At 44.9% G+C, this 24,735-nt stretch overlaps 1 protein-coding gene across 5 annotated transcripts; it reads left to right on the top strand.

The window, feature by feature from the left end:
- The first annotated feature begins 1,166 nt into the window (after window positions 1-1,166).
- On the top strand, window positions 1,167-9,285 carry LOC110507295 (eukaryotic translation initiation factor 4H). 5 transcript variants are annotated; one of them, XM_021587183.3, is made up of 8 exons: window positions 1,167-1,570; window positions 3,750-3,931; window positions 4,025-4,089; window positions 4,896-4,992; window positions 5,871-5,930; window positions 6,487-6,642; window positions 7,078-7,193; window positions 8,229-9,285. In XM_021587183.3, the coding sequence occupies exons 1-8, from the start codon at window positions 1,410-1,412 to the stop codon at window positions 8,253-8,255; spliced, it is 864 nt and encodes a 287-aa protein (XP_021442858.2). In that variant the 5' UTR covers window positions 1,167-1,409; the 3' UTR covers window positions 8,256-9,285. The 5 variants fall into 5 exon arrangements, with proteins under 5 accessions (XP_021442858.2, XP_021442859.2, XP_021442860.2 ...); XM_021587182.3 differs by having other exon boundaries at window positions 1,475-1,570; window positions 3,744-3,931; XM_021587184.3 differs by lacking the exon at window positions 5,871-5,930 and having other exon boundaries at window positions 3,744-3,931.
- Window positions 9,286-24,735: the final 15,450 nt, after the last annotated feature.

Genomic DNA, 24,735 nt, shown 5'->3' with positions numbered 1-24,735 from the left:
GGGGCAGAGGCTGTCATTGTTCCTAGGCCGTCATTGAAAATAAGAATTTGTTCTTAACTGACTTGCCTGGTTAAAAAAAATAATAATTTTGCCAGAAATTAAAAGTAGCCTAATCAACAAAAACAATAGAAAATAGACTAGGTAGCTACTGGCATAAAGTACATCAAGTTAAAATATTATCCCTTGGATAGGATAAACGTAAATATGGTCATAATGAAAATCTAGGTTTTATCTGTCTGCCAACACTTGTCAGTGACTCATAACATTTAGCGTTAGGTGTTGTAATCATATTCTGCTTTACTTGATTCACACGGGAGAGGAGTTGGAGCCCCTGATCCTGAAATACCGAAACTAGTGTTGTATCTATTGGGCTACTTGGCATAAATTAATTTGACACCATGGCCAAATAACTACAGATGATCACCTTAACTCTTATCAACTGCTATGTAAGATCACAACAGCCAACATGGTTATTTTTACAAAAAATCGTTGCTCTCTTTGCTAATTGTGGGAAAGATCTATATGCCCAAACTCCCTTGTTAATTGTTAATAAAACCGCATACAAACATAGTCTCTTTTTTTGCTTTCGTGAGTAAGGGAGCTCCAAAATGCAGGTATTTCAGCCTAGCTCAGTGCTTTCTGTGGTGGTGGGGCAGCCAGCGGAGATATACTACCTCTGATCTGGCGGACTCACTAATCAAAAATGCTTTGTTTGTTAATGATGTCTAAGTGTTGGAGTGTGCCCCTGACTATCCGTAAATAAAGTAAAATAAAAAATAAACATTTTTTTTTTATATAAGCAATTTGAAATGATTTATACATAAAAAAAACATTATTTAACTTTTATTTAATTAGGCAAGTCAGTTAAGAACAACTTCTTATTTACAATGACGGCCTAGGAACAGTGGGTTAACTGCCTTGTTCAGGGGCAGAACGACAGATTTTTACTTTGTCAGCTTTCACTTTTACGTTTGATACTTACAGTATAATACGTTTCGCAAATTCATAACATATTTTACATTTGGTATATTCGCTTCACATAATACGAATTGTAATTCGTAACATATCACACTAAAGGAATGTTTCAGATTTAGGTAAAGAATAATACGAAATGCTCTGAGACCATGTTGGCATGGTGTAACTATCTGGGTTGGTGGTAGGCCACTATGATATTCCTTTGGATAATAGCACGGAGATAGTGTTGGCTAAAGGCCTATACTTCTGTACAAATTGTCTAACATCATATGCACCTGTTTCTTACAGTAGTAGTATGCCCAGCCAGGATAAATGCCAATATCCAGATACATAAAAACGAATGACACTGGGGTTGGATCTTGTTATTTTAAATTAGTTGGGGGATTTGAGGGTAGCTAACTTGTAGTATCTATCTGACTGTGCAAAAGTGTTTTATGGTTCAGGCACTGAAAGGACAACTAAAATTCAGCTACCCCTATATTGAAGGACCTTTCGACACCCAACTGCTTTCTCCGACAGCAATCTCGGCAATGGCGGATTACGATAACTACGATGACCGAGATCGGGCTTACGGTAGTTTTGGTGGAGGCAGAGGGTAAGAAAATACCTGGACGAATAGAATGTGTCAGTATTACCGTATGGTGATGCAAGAAAACGCACCGATGCCTCACTTTTAAGCAGGGGCTTGTTCGAAATTCCTCTGAAAGATAGGCCTGGGTTCAGAACACGGGCCAGACAGTGCCAGTGGCTAGCCTCTCACCGCTGCTTTGATGAATGGGAAGCCGGTATTGAGGGCGGGGAAAACTCGTGGATTGACCATAGTTAGCTACTTCCAGATGTGCGTGTGAGATTTTCCATTACAGAATGTTAGCGACTTATTTATGTCGGTTTGACAATGCATATTATGACATGGTTATGATTGCAAGACATTTTATAATTCTCAGACTGCCAGCATGGCACTTGGCGCCAGCATCTTGTTAAAAAGCAGCCCACATGGGCTACATGTTGTGCCACTACTAGCAAGTCAGGGTCTGCGTTGAATGGCCAAATCGGGTGATAACAGATCGAGATGTCAACATGCGCCATTCCCCGAAATCGTTATGAATACATAGCATGTTTAGCTAGTTGGTTAGCAATCATTATTCAATGCACAAGTCGTTTGATGCATAGTTAGTGGTCACGTTAGCTAGCTAGTGCGCTCGCTAGATTAGCTTGTGATAATTGCATGACGATTTATGCGGAGAACTAGCTAGCTACCTCTGCTAACTAGTCTAGTTTGGGCCCAGTGCACCCTGCATCCATTCCTATCTAGTTTGATGCGCGCACTCGTCAGCTAGCTAGCTAGGTTTGAACGATTAGCAACGCATTTAACTAACATAACGTGGGCTAACTCGTGCATTGACACCAGGCATTCAATACAGAACATTGTAAACGTTAAGTGCTGACGATGTTGCGGCAATACTAAAATATGTTCTGGAACTCAATCCAGTTAGGTCATTTAGCCAGAAATTAAAAGTGGCCTAATCAACGAAAAACCTTGAAAATATACTAGGTTACTACCGGCATAAATTACATCAAGTTAAAATATTATCCCTTGGATAGGATAAACGTAAATATGGTCATAATGAAGATCTGGGTTTTATCTGTCTGCCAACACTTGTCAGTGACTCATAACATTTAACGTTAGTTGTTGTAATCATATTCTGCTTTAATTGATTCATACAGGAAAGGAGTTGGCGCCCCTGATCCTGAAATACCGAAACTAGTGTTGTATGTATTGGGCTACTTGGCATAAATTAATTTGACACCATGGCCAAATAACTACAGATGATCACCTTAACTCTTATCAACTGCTATGTAAGATCACAACAGCCAACATGGTTATTTTACAAAAAATCACTTGCTCTCCTTGCTAATTGTGGGAAAGATCTATATGCCCAAACTCTCTTCTTTGGAAGACCCTTTTCAGTTGAATGCATTCAGTTATGCAACTGATATCCCGTTTCCCCTGTTGGGGCCTATAGCTAGGTGGCTGTACATCTTGTTTCAGCCTGGTCGCTCAGTTTGCTTTGACACCCGAGGAATGCTGCAGGCATGCAGTACCCCTTCTGCATTTCTCTCAACCCTGTTAGATTGGAGTGCTGTTGCCAGCAAGGGAACATGTTCCTTGAAGTTTTGGCAGTGCCCCACCACTCCTCATGAGGAGCATACATTTTTTTAAACATTTAAATCATTATAGCAGACGCTCTTATCCAGTGTATTCATAGGGAAAAAAGTTCAGTAGGGGAAACAATTACATAGAACATTCATTGCAAGTAGACCTTTTTTCAAAATGGCTGTTATCAGTGCACAGGAACTTCTGCTGTTCATTGAGAAAAATATTATTTGTCTTTGTCAATTCTTTCTCCCTTTTCCACACAGCCCTGTCCTATTTCCTGTATTGTATGTGCAACATGTATTTTCCTATGGTATCTGAGCTGTAGATCTTTGGTATTTTGATTGTTAATGGATCTGTCCAAGTGTACATCATTTATGGAAGGTTCAGTTAAAGTCAGCTGAAAAGTATCACTGCACTACCTCTGTGCCACAATTTTGCCTGTGACTCAGTTAATGTCCCAATTATCAACCATAATCTCCAGCTCAGACTCTCAGCCATTGATGCAGTAGTCCTTAGTAATTCTTGACCAGGAAAAACTCAGGGTCCTGTACGTGGAGGCGTGGCTATCTCTTGTAGTCTGTTCTCTCATGGAAGTGTTTGTTTCTGGTAGACCCAGAGGTGGCAGTGGACCTGGTGGACCCCGCAAGCAGAAGGATCTACCCACAGAGCCCCCATACACAGCCTACGTGGGCAACCTGCCCTTCAACACAGTACAAGGAGACATAGACGCCATTTTCAAAGACCTCAATGTCAGGAGTGTTCGACTAGTCCGAGACAAAGAAACAGACAAGTTTAAAGGTGAGCAAGCACCCGTTTGTATAGAGTAACAAACATCACAAGCCACGGCAACAGTTTTGTTTTTCTTTTTCGTAACCAATTTTCTCCTTTCAGGTTTTTGTTATGTAGAGTTTGATGACTTGGAATCCCTTAAAGAAGCTTTGACGTATGATGGTGCTGTGAGTACCCACAATTAGTTTTCTCAGGTCCTCATTTGTATCTGGTTCATAAATGTAAAAGGGATACTGTGGTTCAGTGTTGTCACAATATTCAGTATCACATGACTGAATTTCCAGTTGAAATTATGGAAACTAACAGCTGTATGTTTTAAAGCTATAGCACAAACTATTTAACATTTAAACAAGTTCTTAAACTGAGACCTCAGCGTTATGACATGGCCATGAGCAGCAATGTGAACCAAAGATATTGCATAGTGGAACTGATGCAAGAGGCTCCGCTTGTGAGCATTCACACAGAGCATCTGCGCATGTGCATAGGTCACTTCACTTTCATACAACGTGATGGCTGTGTGACAACCGCGGAGGAGATTATCCTCTGGTATTGCCCTTTTTTTTGTTTTGCAAATCATCCCGATACTTCTGTTTTATTCATGCATTGCTGAGTATACCTTAAAATGACCGTACAGTTCAGTCTGCTTCGTATAGAAAATCTGAGTATTGTGATATGGGTATCGTGACAAAGGAATAAATTATGCTGTTTTTTCATAAAATAAATAAAACTGTCTCCAACTATGATCAACTTAGTTTGTTGTGCACCTTTCATAAAATAGATTGCTGTCCAAGGTGCTTTAAAAATTAGCGCAGTGACGACAAATATCATTTTATAAAAGGGACAATTAAATACAGTGATGCGTCCAACAGTGATATATTTGTAGGACATAAACATTGTTGGAAGTATTATCAGAGAAGTGGACCACGTTGTTTCATTTCCTCCTAGTGCTGACTTGTGCCTTCCCCCTCCCCAGCTCCTTGGAGATCGGTCACTCAGGGTTGACATAGCAGAGGGCCGAAAGCAAGAGAGGGGTGCCGGAGGATTCGGCTTCCGGGGGAACGACAGGGGAGGTACCTGCTCGCGCTCACTGGAATGCTAACGTGTTTGTTCCTCCTACTGCTTAGTATATTTCTTAATTATTAATAGGTAGTATATTATTACAACTACAAAGAAATGTCAATTACTTATGTCAGCTGATTCAGTGTTGATCTCTTACATTCTCTAATGAGTCAAGATGAGTTGATTTGTGGATGGACTTAACTGTAAATATTAATATGAAGTAGCAATAACTCTTGGCCTAGATTTGAATAATTATACATCTTTAATATTGCCCTGAGACTCCTCTTTCACCATCATACTTAAATCCAACGCTGTCTTAAAATCTGTCAATTATCAGAAGTTTTGCTGTTCTGTTTGAGTTTGCTACCTCCTAAGCATACAGTGCATTCCACTTATAAGAATAACGGAAGAATCAAACATTTGTGGTCATAAAAACATGACAAGATGCTTGTAGATCAATGGATTATGGAATCCGCAATAATCAAATCATCAGTCTTTATAAGTGTGCATTGCACTAGTACTACTACCACTACTGTTGCCTCTGTGGCCTTATTCTTGTATGTCACTACATATTGGGATTTGAGCATTTCTGGCACTTTTCATAATGTATCCATTCTCACTTACTCACTGACCTTTCTCTCCTGCTTCCTTTTCTGTAGTAATAGTGTTTGACCTGTTTAGCTCTACAACCCTACAAATTTGAGCAGCTAAACTAAATATTTTCTGCCTTTAATTTCCTAACTAAAGACTTCAACTAGCTGTCTCTAGAAGCAGTACTACTAACCTAGGTCCTTGGCTAACCAGCACTAGGCCCTTGGGTTCCTCACCCCTGCCTTAGCCCTAAGCACCACTCACCACTATTGTTAAAACTGAGCCCTGTCCCCTGCAGGCCGAGGGGGCTCTCGTGGAGGTGGTCCCAGAGGAGGTTCCAGAGACGACTATGAAGGAGGTGGGATGAGCATTCCGCTGGTTTAGCCAGTCCCCAACCGGTCATTAAATCAGGCCCAGTTTGAATCCTGCAGTTTAAGAGCCAAGCAGTGCAGTTGGTAGAGTGAGCACCAAGCTAAGGAAGCAAACCAATTGCTCCCATTTTTTGATGCTTGAATCTGCAGAATAGTTTGATATAAGCAGTATGTAATTTCCTCCCCCATAAGAATTCAGTTTTTTTTTGTTGCGATTTACACAGGTATTTTTTCCCTTGGTGCATTTTGTTTGTTATCCCTCTGTTATCACTCATACAGGAGGTTCCTCATTCTCATTTGTCACCTTACAGGGCTGTTCCAGGTGCTGGGCAAGGACGGATATTTAATTTAGTTAGATCTGCAATGTTTAGAATGTTACTGATAGGAATGTGGTGTTTAGAGCTCACAAGATTCCTTATCTTTATTCTATGAGCTAATCATGTCTGTTCTACACTAAACTTTATCTGAACGTTCTGTAACATTGCACTCCTGCATGAGCCCAAGGCGGTCTAAAATGTATTTTCCCTCTATCTCCTCCTATAGGCTACAGAGGAGATGACGACTTCGGACGAGGCCGAGGAGGTGGCCGCGGTGGTGACCGAAGGGGGGGCGGTGGAGGAGCAGGCATGGGGGGACGCTACAGGGACGGCGGCCCACCACCGCGTGCTGGAGCGGATGACTTCAGAGAACCCTCTGACGGTGTCACAATCTCTCTTATCACATATAAAATACTCTAGACCAGAGGTACTCCCAAGTGTGGAGTTTTCTTCTTTTTTTTTGTGGTTGGTTAATTGATTGATAGATGTCACTGATTGGACAGACTCCTCAACTGGTGTCCCAAGCCTGAATTCGTCCCTGATTTAGGGGAGAATATTGAAAATAAGCAGTACTTCTGGCATCAAGGTTTGAGAAAAAGCACCCTAGGCAATGTTTAGTCATGGAAGAATGGATCCATTGAAAGGGATTTTTGATGACTTTGTTTTGTTACAGTACAGCTTTTGTGAAGGTGTCAATATTGACCCCCTCGTTTAATCTCCCAAAAAGCCCTGAACCCAGTGGCCACCTATTTGATGTGATAACATTTGACTTGACCAGTTAATCATGTTAGTCATTTTTTTCCTTTGCTTTCCACAGAGGAGAGGGCACAGAGACCACGGCTTCAGCTGAAGCCACGCACGGTGGCTGCTCCGCTAAACCAAGTTGCCAACCCCAACTCTGCCATATTTGGCGGAGCCAAGCCGAGAGAGGAGGTAATTCTGAAAGACAAACCTTAAGAGATTGACCAGGCCTCAGAGCCCGGGAGGGAAGGGCAGGGGGCGGTGTAGAAAAATGCAACAATGTCAACGGGATACGTTAACGTCTTTCGTTAGCAATCCTTTATCGGAGATGACAAACTGAATAAAACCCTCTGAGTGAAATACTTATTCGAGACAGAATAAAAACAAGATGAGAACACACATACTCTTGGAAAAATAACACAACACACCAACACCCAAAGAGCAGCTTGTGAATGCATGTCAACTGTTAACATGGTTTTTACGTACACCTCTGCTTCTGTGACTAGTGCCTGCTTTGTCTGTAGTTCTGTTGGGAAGGTCCATTCACATGTTGATTGCAGTAAAGAATGAATACAATTGAGCTGGAAAGTAACCAACTTTTCGGTATTTTTAGTAGTGTATTTCACTGTGATATTTGACCCTCTGTGTTGGAATTGAAGTGTGTCTTGACTCCAACTCTGAAGTGGTTGTTATGCTTTCATGTGGGTAGGCATTGATCCCCACAAGAATTCTGCCCCTGTTTACAAAATCAATATAACATGAATTGTTAGAATAGAACGGTTTGCGCTGATGGTTTGGTTCATGGCAGTTGTGGCTGAGCTTCTGTAGGGAGTCCAGAAGGTTTTGTTATCACTGTTGGTCTACACAACACCTTCATTGTCTGCTCCCCTCCCCCACACACACACACACACACACACAAACAAGAAACCTTGGTCAGAAATGTGCTGCTTTTGTTTCAGTTTTACCCCTTTGACTTCCAAATATAAATTGGCGTTATGTTAAAACGCATTGTTCAGCCATATGTTCAGTTTGGGAACAGTGCAGAAAGTAACAAACACTTGTTATTAGTGGAGCTGTTAAGGTCATTGTATCTGCTTAACTATCCAATTGTAGTGTAGAAGTTAAAACTATTTTGTTTCAACTATTAAGTCATTTAACATTTCCACTGGAATTGAACCTGTCTAACCATAATGTTTTTTTTTGTTTTTTTGTTTCCCATTCTCAAAGCTTGAAAAAGAGGCAGATAAGGAATAGATATATCCACGTGGCTGCATTATTCTGGAAGTCTACTCTGGATCTACTGGCTTTGTTTACCAAAAATCTTTCAAAGACTTCTCCCAAAGAGCTCGCTGGGGAGTCAGGCGCTGGGTTCCTCTTTCTGCTTGCTAACACAAAGCAGGCCTTCATCTAATTGGTAAAAAAAGCAGTTGGACCCAAGGCTGCTGTGAGGGGCAGGGGCCAGGCCTATGTCAACCTGACCCGTACCCCACACACATCAAAAGGAACTCGGGACAGGGGCTTCAGTTTGGTTCTGTTGCCTTTGGGTAAGGACTTTGATGTGTCATTTTCTCTTACCTTTCCCAAGGCATCCTTTGTGTTCACCAAATGATTTGCAGTTTTAGACATACAGCTGTCAAAAGGCTGTTCCTTTGGTGTCTTTTATATCTTTTCCTCCTAAATTTCTGCTCTATTTGTGAAATGATTATCATTTCAGCTTCAAATTTCCACTGTCTTAAATATTAAATGATAACATTGCCAAGAGAACTGAATCCTTATTGTTGTCTCTCAATGTGTATTTCTGGAACCTGATTTTGAAAGATTTTTGATCTTAGTCTGTTAAATCCAGGCAAAATGGCTTCCTGCATAATGGAGCGATGCCGAAAGTGTTTTAAATGAGCGGCTGAAGTGCACACTAGATTAAATCAGAAACATGGGTTATTGCAACGGTCTCGATGTCTGGCAACTTTTGACTTCCACATCTTATTAGTTATATGCATTTTATCAAAAAAATTGATCACTTAGACACTGCAAAATGTACTACTTTAACAGGAAACTGAAAAAAAATCAATTGCTCTCATTTGTCCCATGGAGACTGGCTAAATCTAGTCTGCCTACCAGTAGATTGTGTGGGAGGATGCTTTTGAGAATGTGTTGCTACCATTTTTATTTGCATTTTACTGGTTATGACATTTTAGTAAGTGATACCTTGTTCTTACTGTATTATAGAAAGATCTGTTTTTTCTTTTTTCCTACACTGTTTATGGCAATAAAATGTATCATCTTACATTAATTCTTAATGTGTTTGAATGGGATGGGTGAATAAGTAAAGGCAATTAAGTAGTTCTCTGAGAACACAAAGCAATGTGAACATAGAAGAAAAACTTTTTAATTTAATGGAGCAGGGCAGGGGTTTTGAAAAAGTTAACTCTGTATGGAACATGCATACATGTCCATTTAAGTTATTGTTGAGTATTCCCTACAAATTCTTTCTATGTTCGCAAGTGTCTTTCTGCCCACATTAGAAACAATGTATTGCATGCATGCAGAGAACCTAATTCCTCATCCTCAATGCTTTCCCCACATGATTACAACATAATGCAGAGTATATGTAGAATACCGTTTGGAGGCCTGTTATGCTCGAGGTGCAGGGACCGGATCCTTTTCAGTGTGTGTCTGAATGCCAGACAGAATCTTTGTTCTGAATTTATGGTTCGTTGAACTTTGAGAACAGGGGTGTATTCATTATGAACGGTTTAAGAAGCAAACTGAGAAACAATTGTTTCTATTGGACAAATTTCAGGTAGGTCCCACCCTGTTTTTATTTGCTTCTGTTTAAAACGTATTGCAACAATCGGTGTAATGAATACGCCCCCGAGCAAGAACGTTTGCTTTATTTTGAATAACCCAATATGTTTTAAATTGGCCATTTGTTTTGCAGAGTCGATACAGCTGGAAAAAAAACAGGGTTTGGTATTTTGAACAATCTTTTAATAAAACAATTGAACTGTCTCACTGCTTACATGAAAAGGTTGGGTATTTGTTTTATCTGAAGGAAGTACCCGTATCAAATGTCAAATCTAGCATGAAAAACAATTTCACATTTAGTCCTTTGGGAAACAATCTTGAAAAAGGTCAAAGTATTAGGCCACTGTGTTGACCACATTTTGTCAAATCTTCACTAAACACGTTTTGGTGTGTCAAGTACAACACATTTCATTGCTTGCTGACTCTTTGTCCAATAACTTACATGGCTTGTCATGCATATTGTCATTGTGTTCTTGGCGATGTCTGTCTGTGTGGACCTTACTGAGATTGTAATGTTAAGAATTGATATGTTCTGTCAAACCTTTGACTGAATGGCTTTCTGAAAGAGGAGCCAATGAATATCTGGAAGGATGCAGTAGAGTTGAGGTAGTATGAAATAAACTTGTCTTGCTGTATTTTATTTATTCCTGTCTACAATGTTCTGAAAGATGCATCCCTAATGGATATTTAGCATCAAATATTTCAGTTTTGCAGATGGAAATTAGCCTGAGTGCCAGTATGTGCTGTCATGTTAACTCATTGTCATGACAAAATATACAGCAATGGAGTTTGCAATGGAGCACAAACAAATCTGGGACCGGGCTAGATGGAAATGTTTGACAGATTTATATTCCGCATGAGAAGTCTTTATGTTCTGCTAGTTTCAACCCTTTCAATAAGCCTATGGTGAATATAGGCCTACCCCATGTGAACACTCACATTTGTATGCACAATACCAGGGCCACAAATAGGCAAACGTGGAAGGGTGCTGATACGAATGTCATGAATAGGTCTGACACTTATTTTACATATCCAAGAAAGATGTTTGTTCTACATGCTGTATTTCCATCTGAATGTGGCACAACGTTTTGTGTCCTGCTGAATGCAAACCGGTTGTCATCGGCTATGGTGAACAGCCTGGAATTGAAATTGCCATAAAAGGCAGACTCCACACTTCCAATGAGATGTATAGGGATGCATCGCAAACTCTAGGTAAACCCCACAACAGTGTGTTTGAATAAAAGTGCAGGGAGTTTTATAGCCTGCAGGTGCAGTGATCAATTTGCAGGTCCTTTGGTAATCAAACTAGGCAGGTACACATACAGTTGATGAAGTATCTGAGAGAGACTGCTCTGTAGTGGACCGCAGATGTAGCGTGGAGTTCAATGTGAAAGAGGAAGTGTTCTGCTTCTTTGGCTCAGTCACTTTGGTCAGCCAGGCATGGATACAGAGTTGGACCCAGATCCAGCCAGTGGAAACGGAGGTAAGCAAGACTATCTGACCACATAACTTTATTTTAACCCAAAGGTTTTGGTGCACGGTTTCCTGTACCTAGAGTAAATACTCCTGGATATAGCACGTTCAATAGAAATTATTTACTGAGCAGTCTTTTTTTAATGCATGCCAGAAAAGCCACTACATAACATATTAATTGGACTATAACGGTGACAAAAAGTGTGCACAAACTGTTAGGGCCTACATAAAGCTGTCCCAACAGCAGTCCCAACACCTTACCTTACCTTACCTTGTTATCAGCAGAGCCTTAACTGGCAGCGAAACAGTTCATTCAGTCTCTTTTACTGCCCTTAAAAAACCATAGCTGATATGGCTAAATCTACTGACAATTGAGATGTACAAACTATGACATAACTAGACGATGATCGGATAAGAGGCAATACGCAATTTCGATTTGTCAATATAACTATTTGTTCAGCACTTTTGAAATGTACAGCGACAGAATTCAGAACATGGGCCGTTCTTACAGTATTCTTCCTGTACACCAAGTAAGAACCATAGAATAAATAAAGGGGGTATATAAGCAGAGAAAGAAAACTGACAATATTCAATGACATTTATCTAAAACATGCTATTGGCTACATGTGCAACACCAAGTCAGAACAGTAGGCTAAATTAAAAAGGAGCAAATTATTAGGGTGAGGCACATGGGCTACTAACAGCTTACTACACAACATAGAGTACAAGTCAAAAGTTTGGACACATCTACTCATTTGACTATTTTCTACATTAGTAGTGAAGACATCAAAACTATGAAATAACACATAGATAATCATGTAGTATCCAAAAAAGTGTTAAGCAATATATTTTATATTTGAGATTCTTCAAAGTAGCCACCCTTTGCCTTGATGACAGCTTTGCACACTCTTGGCATTCTCTCAACCAGCTTCATGAGGATGCATTTCAATTAACAGGTGTGCCTTGTTAAAAGTTCATTTGTGGAATTTCTTTCCTTCTTAATGTGTTTGAGCCAGTCAGTTGTGACAAGGTAGGGGTGGTATACAGAAAATGGCCCTATTTGGTAAATGACGAAGTCCATATTATGGCAAGAACAGCTCAAATAAGCAAAGAGAAACGACAGTCCATCATTACTTTAAGACACGAAGGTCAGTAAATCTGGAACATTTCAAGAACTGAAAGTTTCTTCAAGTGCAGTCACAAAAACAATCAAGTGCTATGATGAAATTGTCTCACATGAGGACCGCCACAGGAAAGGAAAACCCAGAGTTACCGCTGCTGCAGAGGATGAGTTCATTAGAATATCTGCACCTCAGATTGCAGCCCAATTAAAAGATTCACAGAGTTCAAGTAAAAGACATCAACATCAACTGCTCAGAGGAGAATGCGTGAATCAGGCCTTCATGGTTGAATTGCTGCAAAGAAACCACTACCAAAAGACCCCTTAGAAGAAGAAACTTGCTTGGGCCAAGAAACACGAGCAATGGACATTAGACCGGTGCAAATCTGTTGAGTCCAAATTTGCGATTTTTGGTTCCAACCGCTGTGTCTTGTGAGAAGCAGAGTAGGTGAATGGATGATCTCCGCATGTGTGGTTCCCACTGTGAAGAATGGAGTAGGAGGTGTGATGGTGTGGGGGTGCCTTGCTGGTGATACTGTCAATGATTTATTTAGAATTCAAGGCACACTTTACCAGCATGACTACCACAGTATTCTTCATCATTTGATTTTAAAAAGGACAATGACCCAACACACGTCCAGGCTGTGTAAGGGCTAATTGACCAAGAAGGAGAGTGATGGAGTGCTGATGACATGATCACATGACATGGCCTCCACAATCACCCGACCTCAACCCAATTTAGATGGTTTGGGATGAGTTGGACGGCAGAGTGAAGGAAAAGCAGCCAACAAGTGCTCAGCAGACTTGAAGGAACTCCTTCAAGACTGTTGGAATAGCATTCCATGTTAAGCTAGTTGAGTGAATGCCAAGAGTGTGCAAAGGTGTCATCAAGGCAAAGGGTGGCTACTAAATAAAATCTATTTTGATTTGTTTAACACAAAAATCTCTGAAACTGGAAACACTTATCTCTCTCACTAGTTTATAGCACCAGCTGGCAGAGCAGCTCACAGATTACTGCACCTGTACATAGCCCATCTATAATTTAGCCCAAACAACTACCTCTCCCCCTACTGTATTTATTTATTTAGCTCATCTGCACCCCTATATTTCTATCTCTACCTTGCACATTCTTCCACTGCAAATCTACCATTCCAGAGTTTTACTTGCTATATTGTATTTACTTCGCCACCATGACCTTTTTTTGTTGCCTTTACCTCCCTTATCTCACCTCATTTGCTCACATTGTATATAGACTTATTTTTCTACTGTATTATTGACTGTATGTTTATTTTACTCCATGTGTAACTCTGTTGTTGTATGTGTCGAACTGCTTTGCTATATCTTGGCCAGGTCGCAATTGTAAATGAGAACTGGTTCACAACTTGCCTACCTGGTTAAATAAAGGTGAAATTAATAAAATAAATCAATAATTACAAACAAAACCAGATTTGCTTTAGCTTTTTCAGCAACAATGAAAGAATAGGTTCTGTAGTGCCATCGTTTGTGGGTAAGTTAAATGTTTAAATGTTTTTCTACTATTTCTGATGGTGTCATAATACAGGTACCAGTAGACTGCTAATGCTGTTAGACACTAATCTCTGTAACTGGTGAGCAAGGGCCCAAACCAACACTCTTCTTCTCAGTGTCTGGACTTTGTGGAATCACCAGTGCACTGCCCTCAACTAGGCATCAGCTCACCCAAACGTATATTCACTTTATCTGACTGAAAAATAATTTACTTTACTTAATTCATTCTGTCCCCATTTCTTTTACACACCAATATGTAAAATATTTGAGTTACTGATCTGTTCTATGTTAAATAGCAGTGGCTTTCATGATAGGCCTATAAAATGCATGTGTTTGTCTATTCCAGAGGGTTTCAGTCAATGACGAATGATTGTTGACGGAATCCGTAAGACCACACTCAGTCTGTATAGCTGCTGTATCAGCTGTATAAGGAAATAAGCAAACAGGAAACCGCTCACCCAGAGGCGGTGCTCCTAGTGGCCGGGGATTTTAATGCAGGGAAATCAGTTTTACCTAATTTCTATCAGCACAAATGCACAACCAGGGGGGGAAAAAGTATAGATCACCTTTACACAGAGATGAGCACAAAGCTCTCCCTCACCCTCCATTTGGCAAATCTGACCATAATTCTATCCTCCTGATTCCTGCTTACAAGCAAAAATTAAAGCAGGAAGCACCAGTGACTCGGTCTATAAACAAAATGGTCAGATGAAGCAGATGCTAAACTACAGGACTGTTTTGCTAGCACAGACTGGAATATGTCCTGGGATTCTTCCAATGGCATTGAGGAGTACACCACATCAGTCACTGGCTTTATCAATAAGTGCATTGAGGACATCGTCCCCACAGTGACTGTACGTACATACCCCAACCAGAAGCCATGGATTAGAGGCAACATTTGCACTGAGCTAAAGGTGTTATGCACGTGAGTGAGGACCCAAAAGCGGTTTAACAAAAACAGAGTCCTTTAATGTCAAAACACAGGTAAGACATAGATCCTCTTCAAATGTATATGATGGCAAAATAAACAACCTCAGAGAGGGCGACAAATGAAAAATAAAGTCCTTCTGAATATCACAGAAGAGTTCCCCTTCTAGCAGCAGAGGAGAATAGCTGGGTTGTAGAGGACAGAGGTACCTGATCACACGTAGCCTCAGATGAACAGGCAGATTCCGACAGGACAGGAATGAAGCAAACGAGACGATAGTTTGGTTCTGGCATGAGAAACTCAAACGAGAATCTGACAAAGACAGAAGCAGGAACAGAGAGAGAAATAGAGACCTAATCAGAGGGAAAAAAGGGAACAGGTGGGAAAAGGGTGAACGAGGTAGTTAGAGAAGATGAGGAGCAGCTGGGAGAAGGAGAGGAAGAGAAGGTAACCTAATACGACCAGCAGAGGGAGACGGAGTGAAGAGAAAGAACAGGAACAAGACATAATATGACAATACATGACAAAAGGGTAGAGCTGCCGCTTTTAAGGTGCGGCACTCAAACCCGGAAGCTTATAAGAAATCCTACTATACCCTCCGACGAACCATCAAACAGGGAAAGTGCCAATACAGAACTAAGATTGAATCATACTACACCGACTCCGACGTCCGTCGAATGTGGCAGGGCCTGCAAACTACTACAGACTACGAAAGGCAGCACAGCCAAGCTGCCCAGTGACACGAGCCTACCAGACGAGCTAAATCACTTCTACGCTTGCTTCGATGCAAGCAACACTGAGGCATGCAATGAGAGCATCAGCTGTTCTGGACGACTGTGTGATCACGCTCTCCGTAGCCGACGTGAGTAAGACCTTTAAACAGGTCAACATTCACAAGGCTACTGGGCCAGACGGATTACCAAACTGCCCAGCCCATGGAAAGATATGCAAGAACTGTTCAAAATACCATCATTGCAAAAGTGTGTTGTTCTGCCCCAGGTACTAGCTCCACTCAGAACAGGCTCATATTCTCCACTCGCTCTCAATATGAACACACAGAAATCCGAACTGTCTCCACCAACCATGTGTCATTCAAGACATGCACTGCTGAGCGAGGTGGGTTTGCCTTTGCTACTGGATATTGCTCAACCTTGCCACTTACTACAAGTTTTTCAGTAACCTACCACTCCAACAGCTCTCCACTGCCCTGTGTGGGTACTGTAGCTCCAAGATAGACATTGCAGGCACCCTACATATCCCAGTGTACTACGGTGCCAAGCATCTACCGCCATTCACATTTTACGTTGCAAAGCACAGTGCCAAACTCCTGGGCCTCGACCTCTTCGCAGGCTTGGAGATGACTGAGAGATGACAGTGGGTCTGCTATCTGTCAGGTGCGTGAATGAGGACCCAAAAGCGAATTAACAAAACAGAGTTTCTTTAATGACGAAACACATGTAGGCTCAGATGGACAGGCAGATTCCGACAGGACAGGACAAGGTTAGATGAACTGGCAGATTCCGACAGGACAGGACAAGGTTGCAGCAAACACGACGATAGTCTGGTTCAGGCATGAGAAACACAAACGAGAATCCGACAAAGACAGAAACAAAAACAGAGAGAGATATAGAGGACTAATCAGAGGGAAAAAGGGAACAGGTGGGAAAAGGGGTGACGAGGTAGTTAGGAGGAGACAAGGAACAGCTGGGGGAAAGAGGGGGAGAAAAGGTAACCTAATAACGACCAGCAGAGGGAGACAGGGTGAAGGGAAAGGACAGAAACAAGACACAACATGACAATACATGACAGTACCCCCCCACTCACCGAGCGCCTCCTGGCGCACTCGAGGAGGAAACCTGGCGGCAACGGAGGAAATCCTCGATCAGCGCACGGTCCAGCACGTCCCGAGAGGGAACCCAACTCCTCTCCTCAGGACCGTACCCCTCCCAATCTACTAGGTACTGATGACCACGGCCCCGAGGACGCATGTCCAAAATCCTACGGACCCTGTAGATGGGTGCGCCCTCGACAAGGATGGGGGGGGGGGGGGAAGACGAGCGGGGGCGCGAAGAACGGGCTTGATACAGGAGACATGGAAGACCGGGTGGACGCGACGAAGATATCGCGGAAGAAGAAGTCGAACTGCGACAGGATTAATGATTTGAGAAATACGGAACGGACCAATGAACCGCGGGGTCAACTTGCGAGAAGCGGTCTTAAGGGGAAGGTTCTGAGTGGAGAGCCAAACTCTCTGACCGCGACAATATCTAGGACTCTTAGTTCTACGCTTATTAGCAGCCCTCACAGTCTGCGCCCTATAACGGCAAAGTGCAGACCTGACCCTCTTCCAGGTGCGCTCGCAACGTTGGACAAAAGCCTGAGCGGAGGGGACGCTGGACTCGGCGAACTGAGATGAGAACAGCGGAGGCTGGTACCCGAGGCTACTCTGAAAAGGAGATAGCCCGGTCGCAGACGAAGGAAGCGAGTTGTGGGCGTATTCTGCCCAGGGGAGCTGTTCTGACCAAGACGCAGGGTTGCGAAAAGAAAGACTGCGTGAGATGCGACCAATAGTCTGATTGGCCCGTTCTGCTTGACCGTTAGACTGGGGGTGAAAGCCGGAAGAGAGACTAACGGAAGCCCCAATCAAACGGCAAAACTCCCTCCAAAATTGAGACGTGAATTGCGGACCTCTGTCCGAAACGACGTCTGACGGAAGGCCATGAATTCTGAAAACATTCTCGATGATGATTTGTGCCGTCTCTTTAGCAGAAGGAAGCTTAGCAAGGGGAATAAAATGAGCCGCCTTAGAGAACCTGTCGACAACCGTAAGAATAACAGTCTTCCCCGCTGACGAAGGCAGTCCGGTGACAAAATCTAAGGCGATGTGAGACCACGGTCGAGAGGGAATGGGAAGCGGCCTGAGACGGCCGGCAGGAGGGGAGTTACCGGACTTAGTCTGCGCGCAGACTGAACAAGCAGCCACGAAGCGACGCGTGTCATGCTCCCGGGTGGGCCACCAAAAACGCTGGCGAATGGAAGCAAGCGTACCCCGAACGCCAGGGTGGCCGGCTAACTTGGCAGAGTGAGCCCACTGAAGAACGGCCAGACGAGTAGGAACGGGAACGAAAAGAAGGTTCCTGGGACAAGCGCGCGGCGACGGAGTTTGAGTGAGTGCTTGCTTTACCTGCCTCTCAATTCCCCAGACAGTCAACCCGACAACACGCCCCTCAGGGAGAATCCCCTCGGGGTCAGTGGAGGCTACTGAAGAACTGAAGAGACGAGATAAAGCATCAGGCTTGGTGTTCTTAGAGCCCGGACGATAAGAAATCACGAACTCGAAACGAGCGAAAAACAGCGCCCAGCGCGCCTGACGCGCATTAAGTCGTTTGGCAGAACGGATGTACTCAAGGTTCCTATGGTCAGTCCAAACGACAAAAGGAACGGTCGCCCCCTCCAACCACTGTCGCCATTCGCCTAGGGCTAAGCGGATGGCGAGCAGTTCGCGGTTTCCCACATCATAGTTACGTTCCGACGGCGACAGGCGATGAGAAAAATACGCGCAAGGGTGGACCTTGTCGTCAGAGAGGGAGCGCTGAGAAAGAATGGCTCCCACGCCCACCTCTGACGCGTCAACCTCGACCACGAACTGTCTAGAGACGTCAGGTGTAACAAGGATAGGAGCGGATGTAAAACGATTCTTGAGGAGATCAAAAGCTCCCTGGGCGGAAACGGACCACTTAAAGCACGTCTTGACAGAAGTAAGGGCTGTGAGAGGAGCTGCCACCTGACCGAAATTACGGATGAAACGACGATAGAAGTTCGCGAAGCCGAGAAAGCGCTGCAGCTCGACGCGTGACTTAGGGACGGGCCAATCAATGACAGCCTGGACCTTAGCGGGATCCATCTTAATGCCTTCAGCGGAAATAACAGAACCGAGAAATGTGACGGAGGAGGCATGAAAAGAGCACTTCTCAGCCTTCACAAAAAGACAATTCTCTAAAAGGCGCTGGAGGACACGTCGAACGTGCTGAACATGAATCTGGAGTGACGGTGAAAAAATCAGGATATCGTCAAGGTAAACGAAAACAAAGATGTTCAGCATGTCTCTCAGGACATCATTGACTAATGCCTGAAAGACAGCTGGAGCGTTAGCGAGGCCGAAAGGAAGAACCCGGTATTCAAAGTGCCCTAACGGAGTGTTAAACGCCGTCTTCCACTCGTCCCCCTCCCTGATGCGCACGAGATGGTAAGCGTTACGAAGGTCCAACTTAGTGAAAAACCTGGCTCCCTGCAGGATCTCGAAGGCTGAAGACATAAGAGGAAGCGGATAACGATTCTTCACTGTTATGTCATTCAGCCCTCGATAATCTATGCAGGGGCGCAGGGACCCGTCCTTCTTCTTAACAAAAAAAAACCCCGCTCCGGCGGGAGAGGAGGAGGGGACTATGGTACCGGCGGCAAGAGCTACAGACAAATAATCCTCGAGAGCCTTACGTTCGGGAGCCGACAGAGAGTATAGTCTACCCCGGGGGGGAGTGGTTCCCGGAAGGAGATCAATACTACAATCATACGACCGGTGTGGAGGAAGAGAGGTGGCCCTGGACCGACTGAACACCGTGCGCAGATCGTGATATTCCTCCGGCACCCCTGTCAAATCACTAGGCTCCTCCTGTGAAGAAGAGACAGAGGAAACAGGAGGGATAGCAGACATTAAACATTTCACATGACAAGAGACGTTCCAGGAGAGGATAGAATTACTAGACCAATTAATAGAAGGATTATGACAAACTAGCCAGGGATGGCCCAAAACAACAGGTGTAAAAGGTGAACGAAAAATTAAAAAAGAAATGGTTTCGCTATGATTACCAGAGACAGTGAGGGTTAAAGGTAGCGTCTCACGCTGAATCCTGGGGAGAGGACTACCATCCAAGGCGAACAAGGCCGTGGGCTCCCTTAACTGTCTGAGAGGAATGTCATGTTCCCGAGCCCAGGTCTCGTCCATAAAACAGCCCTCCGCCCCAGAGTCTATTAAGGCACTGCAGGAAGCTGACGAACCGGTCCAGCGTAGATGGACCGACAAGGTAGTGCAGGATCTTGAAGGAGAGACAGGAGTAGTAGCGCTCACCAGTAGCCCTCCGCTTACTGATGAGCTCTGGCTTTTACTGGACATGAAGTGACAAAATGACCAGCAGAACCGCAATAGAGACAGAGGCGGTTGGTGATTCTCCGTTCCCTCTCCTTAGTCGAGATGCGGATACCTCCCAGCTGCATAGGCTCAGCACCCGAGCCGGCAGAGGAAGATGGTAGTGATGCGGAGAGGGGGGCAACGGAGAACGCGAGCTCCTTTCCACGAGCTCGGTGACGAAGTTCAACCCGTCGCTCAATGCGAATAGCGAGTTCAATCAAGGAATCCACGCTGGAAGGAACCTCCCAGGAGAGAATCTCATCCTTTACCTCTGCGCGGAGACCCTCCAGAAAACGAGCGAGCAAAGCCGGCTCGTTCCAGCCACTGGAGGCAGCAAGAGTGCGAAACTCAATAGAGTAGTCTGTTATGGATCGATTACCTTGACATAGGGAAGACAGGACCCTGGAAGCCTCCTCCCCAAAAACAGATCGATCAAAAACCCGTATCATCTCCTCCTTAAAGTCCTGATACTGGTTAGTACACTCAGCCCTTGCCTCCCAGATTGCCGTGCCCCACTCACGAGCCCGTCCAGTAAGGAGAGATATGACGTAGGCGACACGAGCAGTGCTCCTGGAGTAAGTGTTGGGCTGGAGAGAAAACACAACATCACACTGGGTGAGGAACGAGCGGCATTCAGTGGGCTCCCCAGAGTAACACGGCGGGTTATTGATTCTGGGCTCCGGAGATTCGAAAGCCCTGGAAGTGGCCGGTGGATCGAGGCGGAGATGGTGAACCTGTTCTGTGAGGTTGGAGACTTGGGTGGCCAGGGTCTCAACGGCATGTCGAGCAGCAGACAATTCCTGCTCGTGTCTGCCTAGCATCGCTCTCTGGATCTCGACGGCTGAGTGGAGAGGATCCGAAGTCGCTGGGTCCATTCGGGGTCGGATTCTTCTGTCAGGTGCGTGAATGAGGACCCAAAAGCGAATTAACAAAACAGAGTTTCTTTAATGACGAAACACATGTAGGCTCAGATGGACAGGCAGATTCCGACAGGACAGGACAAGGTTAGATGAACTGGCAGATTCCGACAGGACAGGACAAGGTTGCAGCAAACACGACGATAGTCTGGTTCAGGCATGAGAAACACAAACGAGAATCCGACAAAGACAGAAACAAAAACAGAGAGAGATATAGAGGACTAATCAGAGGGAAAAAGGGAACAGGTGGGAAAAGGGGTGACGAGGTAGTTAGGAGGAGACAAGGAACAGCTGGGGGAAAGAGGGGGAGAAAAGGTAACCTAATAACGACCAGCAGAGGGAGACAGGGTGAAGGGAAAGGACAGAAACAAGACACAACATGACAATACATGACACTATCGACCAGGCTACCTGCACCTGGCAACAGAACTGGCCAGCTCTGTTTGATGGACTGGGCTGCCTCACAACCTTTACTCACAGGTCCCTACTGAACCTGGACGTGACCCCAGTCATGCAGCCCCTGCTGTGTATCGCCTTTGCACTGTGTGATGATGTCACAAAAGAGCTCCAGTCACAGTTGGAGGCAGACATCATTGAGCCAGTCAACACTGCCCCCTGGATTTCAAACTTGGTCATTGCAACCAAAGTCAGGTGGAATCCAGACCTGTGTGGATCTCCATGCTCTGAACAAGGCTGTCCCGGATAAGTACGCCTTGCCTACAGCTGAGGAGCTGACCGCACAATTTCACGGCTCCAGGGTCTTCACAAAGCTCAACCCGCGTCAGGGTTATCTTCAGGTAAACCTCCACCCAGCCCGCAGAGACCTTCGTCACACACGCTGGTGTGTTCAGATACACACACATGACTTTTGGACTTAGCTTCGCCCCCAACTGCTTCCAGAAGGTGATGAGTATCATCCTCGCTGGAATACCCGGGGTGGCAGTCTATCTGGATGACACCGTGTTCCATGGCCCCGACCTCCACATGACCATCGACTCCACAGAGTATTCAGTACTCTACTGCAGAACAACCTGACCCTGAATGGTGCAAGTGCACCCTTGCAGCTCCAGCCGTCGAGTTTGTGTGGTTCCGCCTGTCGGCCAAAGGCATTGCCCCGCTTATGCCGAACATTGAAGCAGTTCACCACATCCCGGAACCTACCTCAGCCTCTCAGGTGGCCTCATTCTTGGGCATGACAGCCTACTACCTCCGGTTTCTGCCCCACTACTCTTAGACCACAGCGCCCCTTCGCCAGCTCTTCAAGAAGGACGAGCCATGGGCTTGGACTGCGACCTGCTCAAATGAAGAGCCACAGCCCCAGTCTTGGCTCACTTTGACCCCGTCTGTCCCACCAATGCCACATGTGATTCCTCAGCTGGAGCACTAGGAGCTGTCCTCTCACAGCTGCAGAATGTCATTGAGAGTCCCGTCACCTTCGCCTCGAGGCCCTGAGCCCCACTGAGCAACAGTACCCTGTTGGTGAACGAGAAGCACTGGCCTGTGTCTGGGCGTGCAAAAGGTGGCACCTCTACCTGTATAGCTGGCTGTTCACGCTCCGAACCGACCACCAGTCCCTCACGACGCTACTGTCAGCCTCATGAACTGGCCCACAAGCCACTTCAGCTGCACAGATGGGACGACCGCCTCAGACAGTATGACTATCAGTTGAAGTTCACTCCGGGGAGGGATAGCACGGCTGCAGACCTTCTCTCACGCTCAATCGACACTCCTACTCCAACCGTCTTGCCAGACGACAACGAAACAGAGCTTGTACAGCTTGCACTATTTCCCTGGCACCTTTCGCCAGGGTGAAGCATGAATTTTCTTGCTGGGAAGAGTTCTGTGTCTCTTGAGGGTTTTGCACTGCAGTTCCGAGTGGCCAGTGTGCGCATGTTCTATCCATGGCGCACAAAGGCCACTTGGGCATAGTGAAGGTCAAGCAGCAATGTTGAGACCTTGTGTGGTGGCCAAGCATCAACCACGACATTGAAGCCCTGGTCGGGGATTGTGCTGTATATCTCCTCAGTGGAAATACAGGAAAGTCCCCCTCCCCCATGCAGCCTCTCACAAAGCTGTTCCATGGCTATAAACACATACAGCTGAACATCTTTGGCAAGATCCATGGACGCGCAGTCCCTCACTATCAGCGCTTCCTGGTGGTGGCGTATGACCGCCACTCTAAGTGGCCAGAAGTTGTGTTGGAACTGTCACAGCACAGGCCATCGTGGACATCCTAGACAGCCTGTTCACAAGGTGGCCTACCCCTCACCCTCACCATGAACAATGGGCCCTAACTAACCTCTGCCGAGTTCTCCTCCTATCTCAGCAACAACAGATCTGCACTGCCTACTACAGCCCACAAGCTAATGGAGGGGTGGAACGCTTCAACCAAACACTGAAGAATGGTATCAAAGTGCACCTGGTCCAGGGGTGCACATTCCAAACTGCCTTAAACCAAACGCTAATGCACTACAGAGCAAGCAAACACACAACAACACAGGTCTCCCCGGCATCTCTCATTCTAGATCGTGAGATTGAACTTCCACTGGACAGACTCAGAACACAGAGCATGGCTGCACCGGCGACTAGGTCACCCAAGCAAAGCAGGTAGTAACCAGGCACCAAAGAGCAATGAAACAGCGTTTCGACAAGGCACACAGGGTGAAGAATCCGATCATCCAAGTGTCAGACTGGGTTTGGGCCCAACGGCCTCAGCGGTGCAACAAAATGGTCTCATTCTGGTCGGACCCCTTGCAGGTCAGTCGACAACTGGGGTCCGCCACCTTCATGCTAAGCAATGAATTGCGCTGGCACGTCAGCCGCCTCAGGAAAGTCCCTGGCCCTCAAGGAATACAAATTCCCACTCCTCTTTCACAGGCCAGTACAAAACAGACATGCAGGCCAAGGACAGCCCTGGATGGATCTCCTCCACTACATTTTACATTTACATGTTTGTAATTTAGCAGGTGCTCTTATCCAGAGCGACTTACAGTAGTGAGTGCATACATTTTTGTACATACACCCACTACTACCATCCAAGCGCCAGCCTCTGTGGGCTCCCCAAGGGCCAGAGCCAAAAGCGGTGGTGGCTGAAGAACGGTCTATGCGGGCACTAACTCGCCCTGCTCATCTGGAGGACTACTTAACCTCTTTCCATTCTTAGGCTCCGTTAGGTGTCTTAGCCTGTCTAGTTTGGAGAGTCATTGTTTACCTCTTCCGTTTAAGGGTTAATGTTTTTCTCACAGGTATCACTCTAGGTTATTTCCCTATGGAATTTTTTATATATGGTATCAGTCCCTGGTTTTGGAAAAGGGGGGAAATGTTATGTATGGTATGACGTGCTGTACGTCGTACTGTACGTTGTTATGGTTTACGACAGTGTGCTGCTTTCCGTACGAATGGGTTGTCAGAATGAGTGGCACATGTCATTAAATGTCAGAGTGATGTACAATGTGAAACCGTGTAGATGTGCGTTCTTCTACAGCTAAGCTAGATATAACACTACTGTGGCAATTTGATCATAATGCAGGCCTACCAGAGTGGCCTACCATTAAAAACAATGGAGAAAATGCATTGCATAACATTTTAACATGGATATAGCTGTTCTATCATTCTGCCTACAGTAGCAGCCAATGTGTGGTTTTCAATGTAGGCCTACGTTCCATGACACTTTTGAAAAAAACATGCAGGGCTTGACATTAACCTGTTTATCGACTTGTCCTTTAGACAAGTAAGTGATTGAAAATGTTGTGTTGTGTGGTGCAAGAAATAACTTTACA

The sequence above is a fragment of the Oncorhynchus mykiss genome, chromosome 27, assembly GCF_057628025.1.
Source record: "Oncorhynchus mykiss isolate SJ-2025 chromosome 27, ASM5762802v1, whole genome shotgun sequence".
Classification (NCBI taxonomy): Eukaryota; Metazoa; Chordata; class Actinopteri; order Salmoniformes; family Salmonidae; genus Oncorhynchus; species Oncorhynchus mykiss.
The sequence above is the reverse complement of the archived record's forward strand: the minus strand, read 5'-3'. Positions and strand labels throughout refer to the sequence as shown.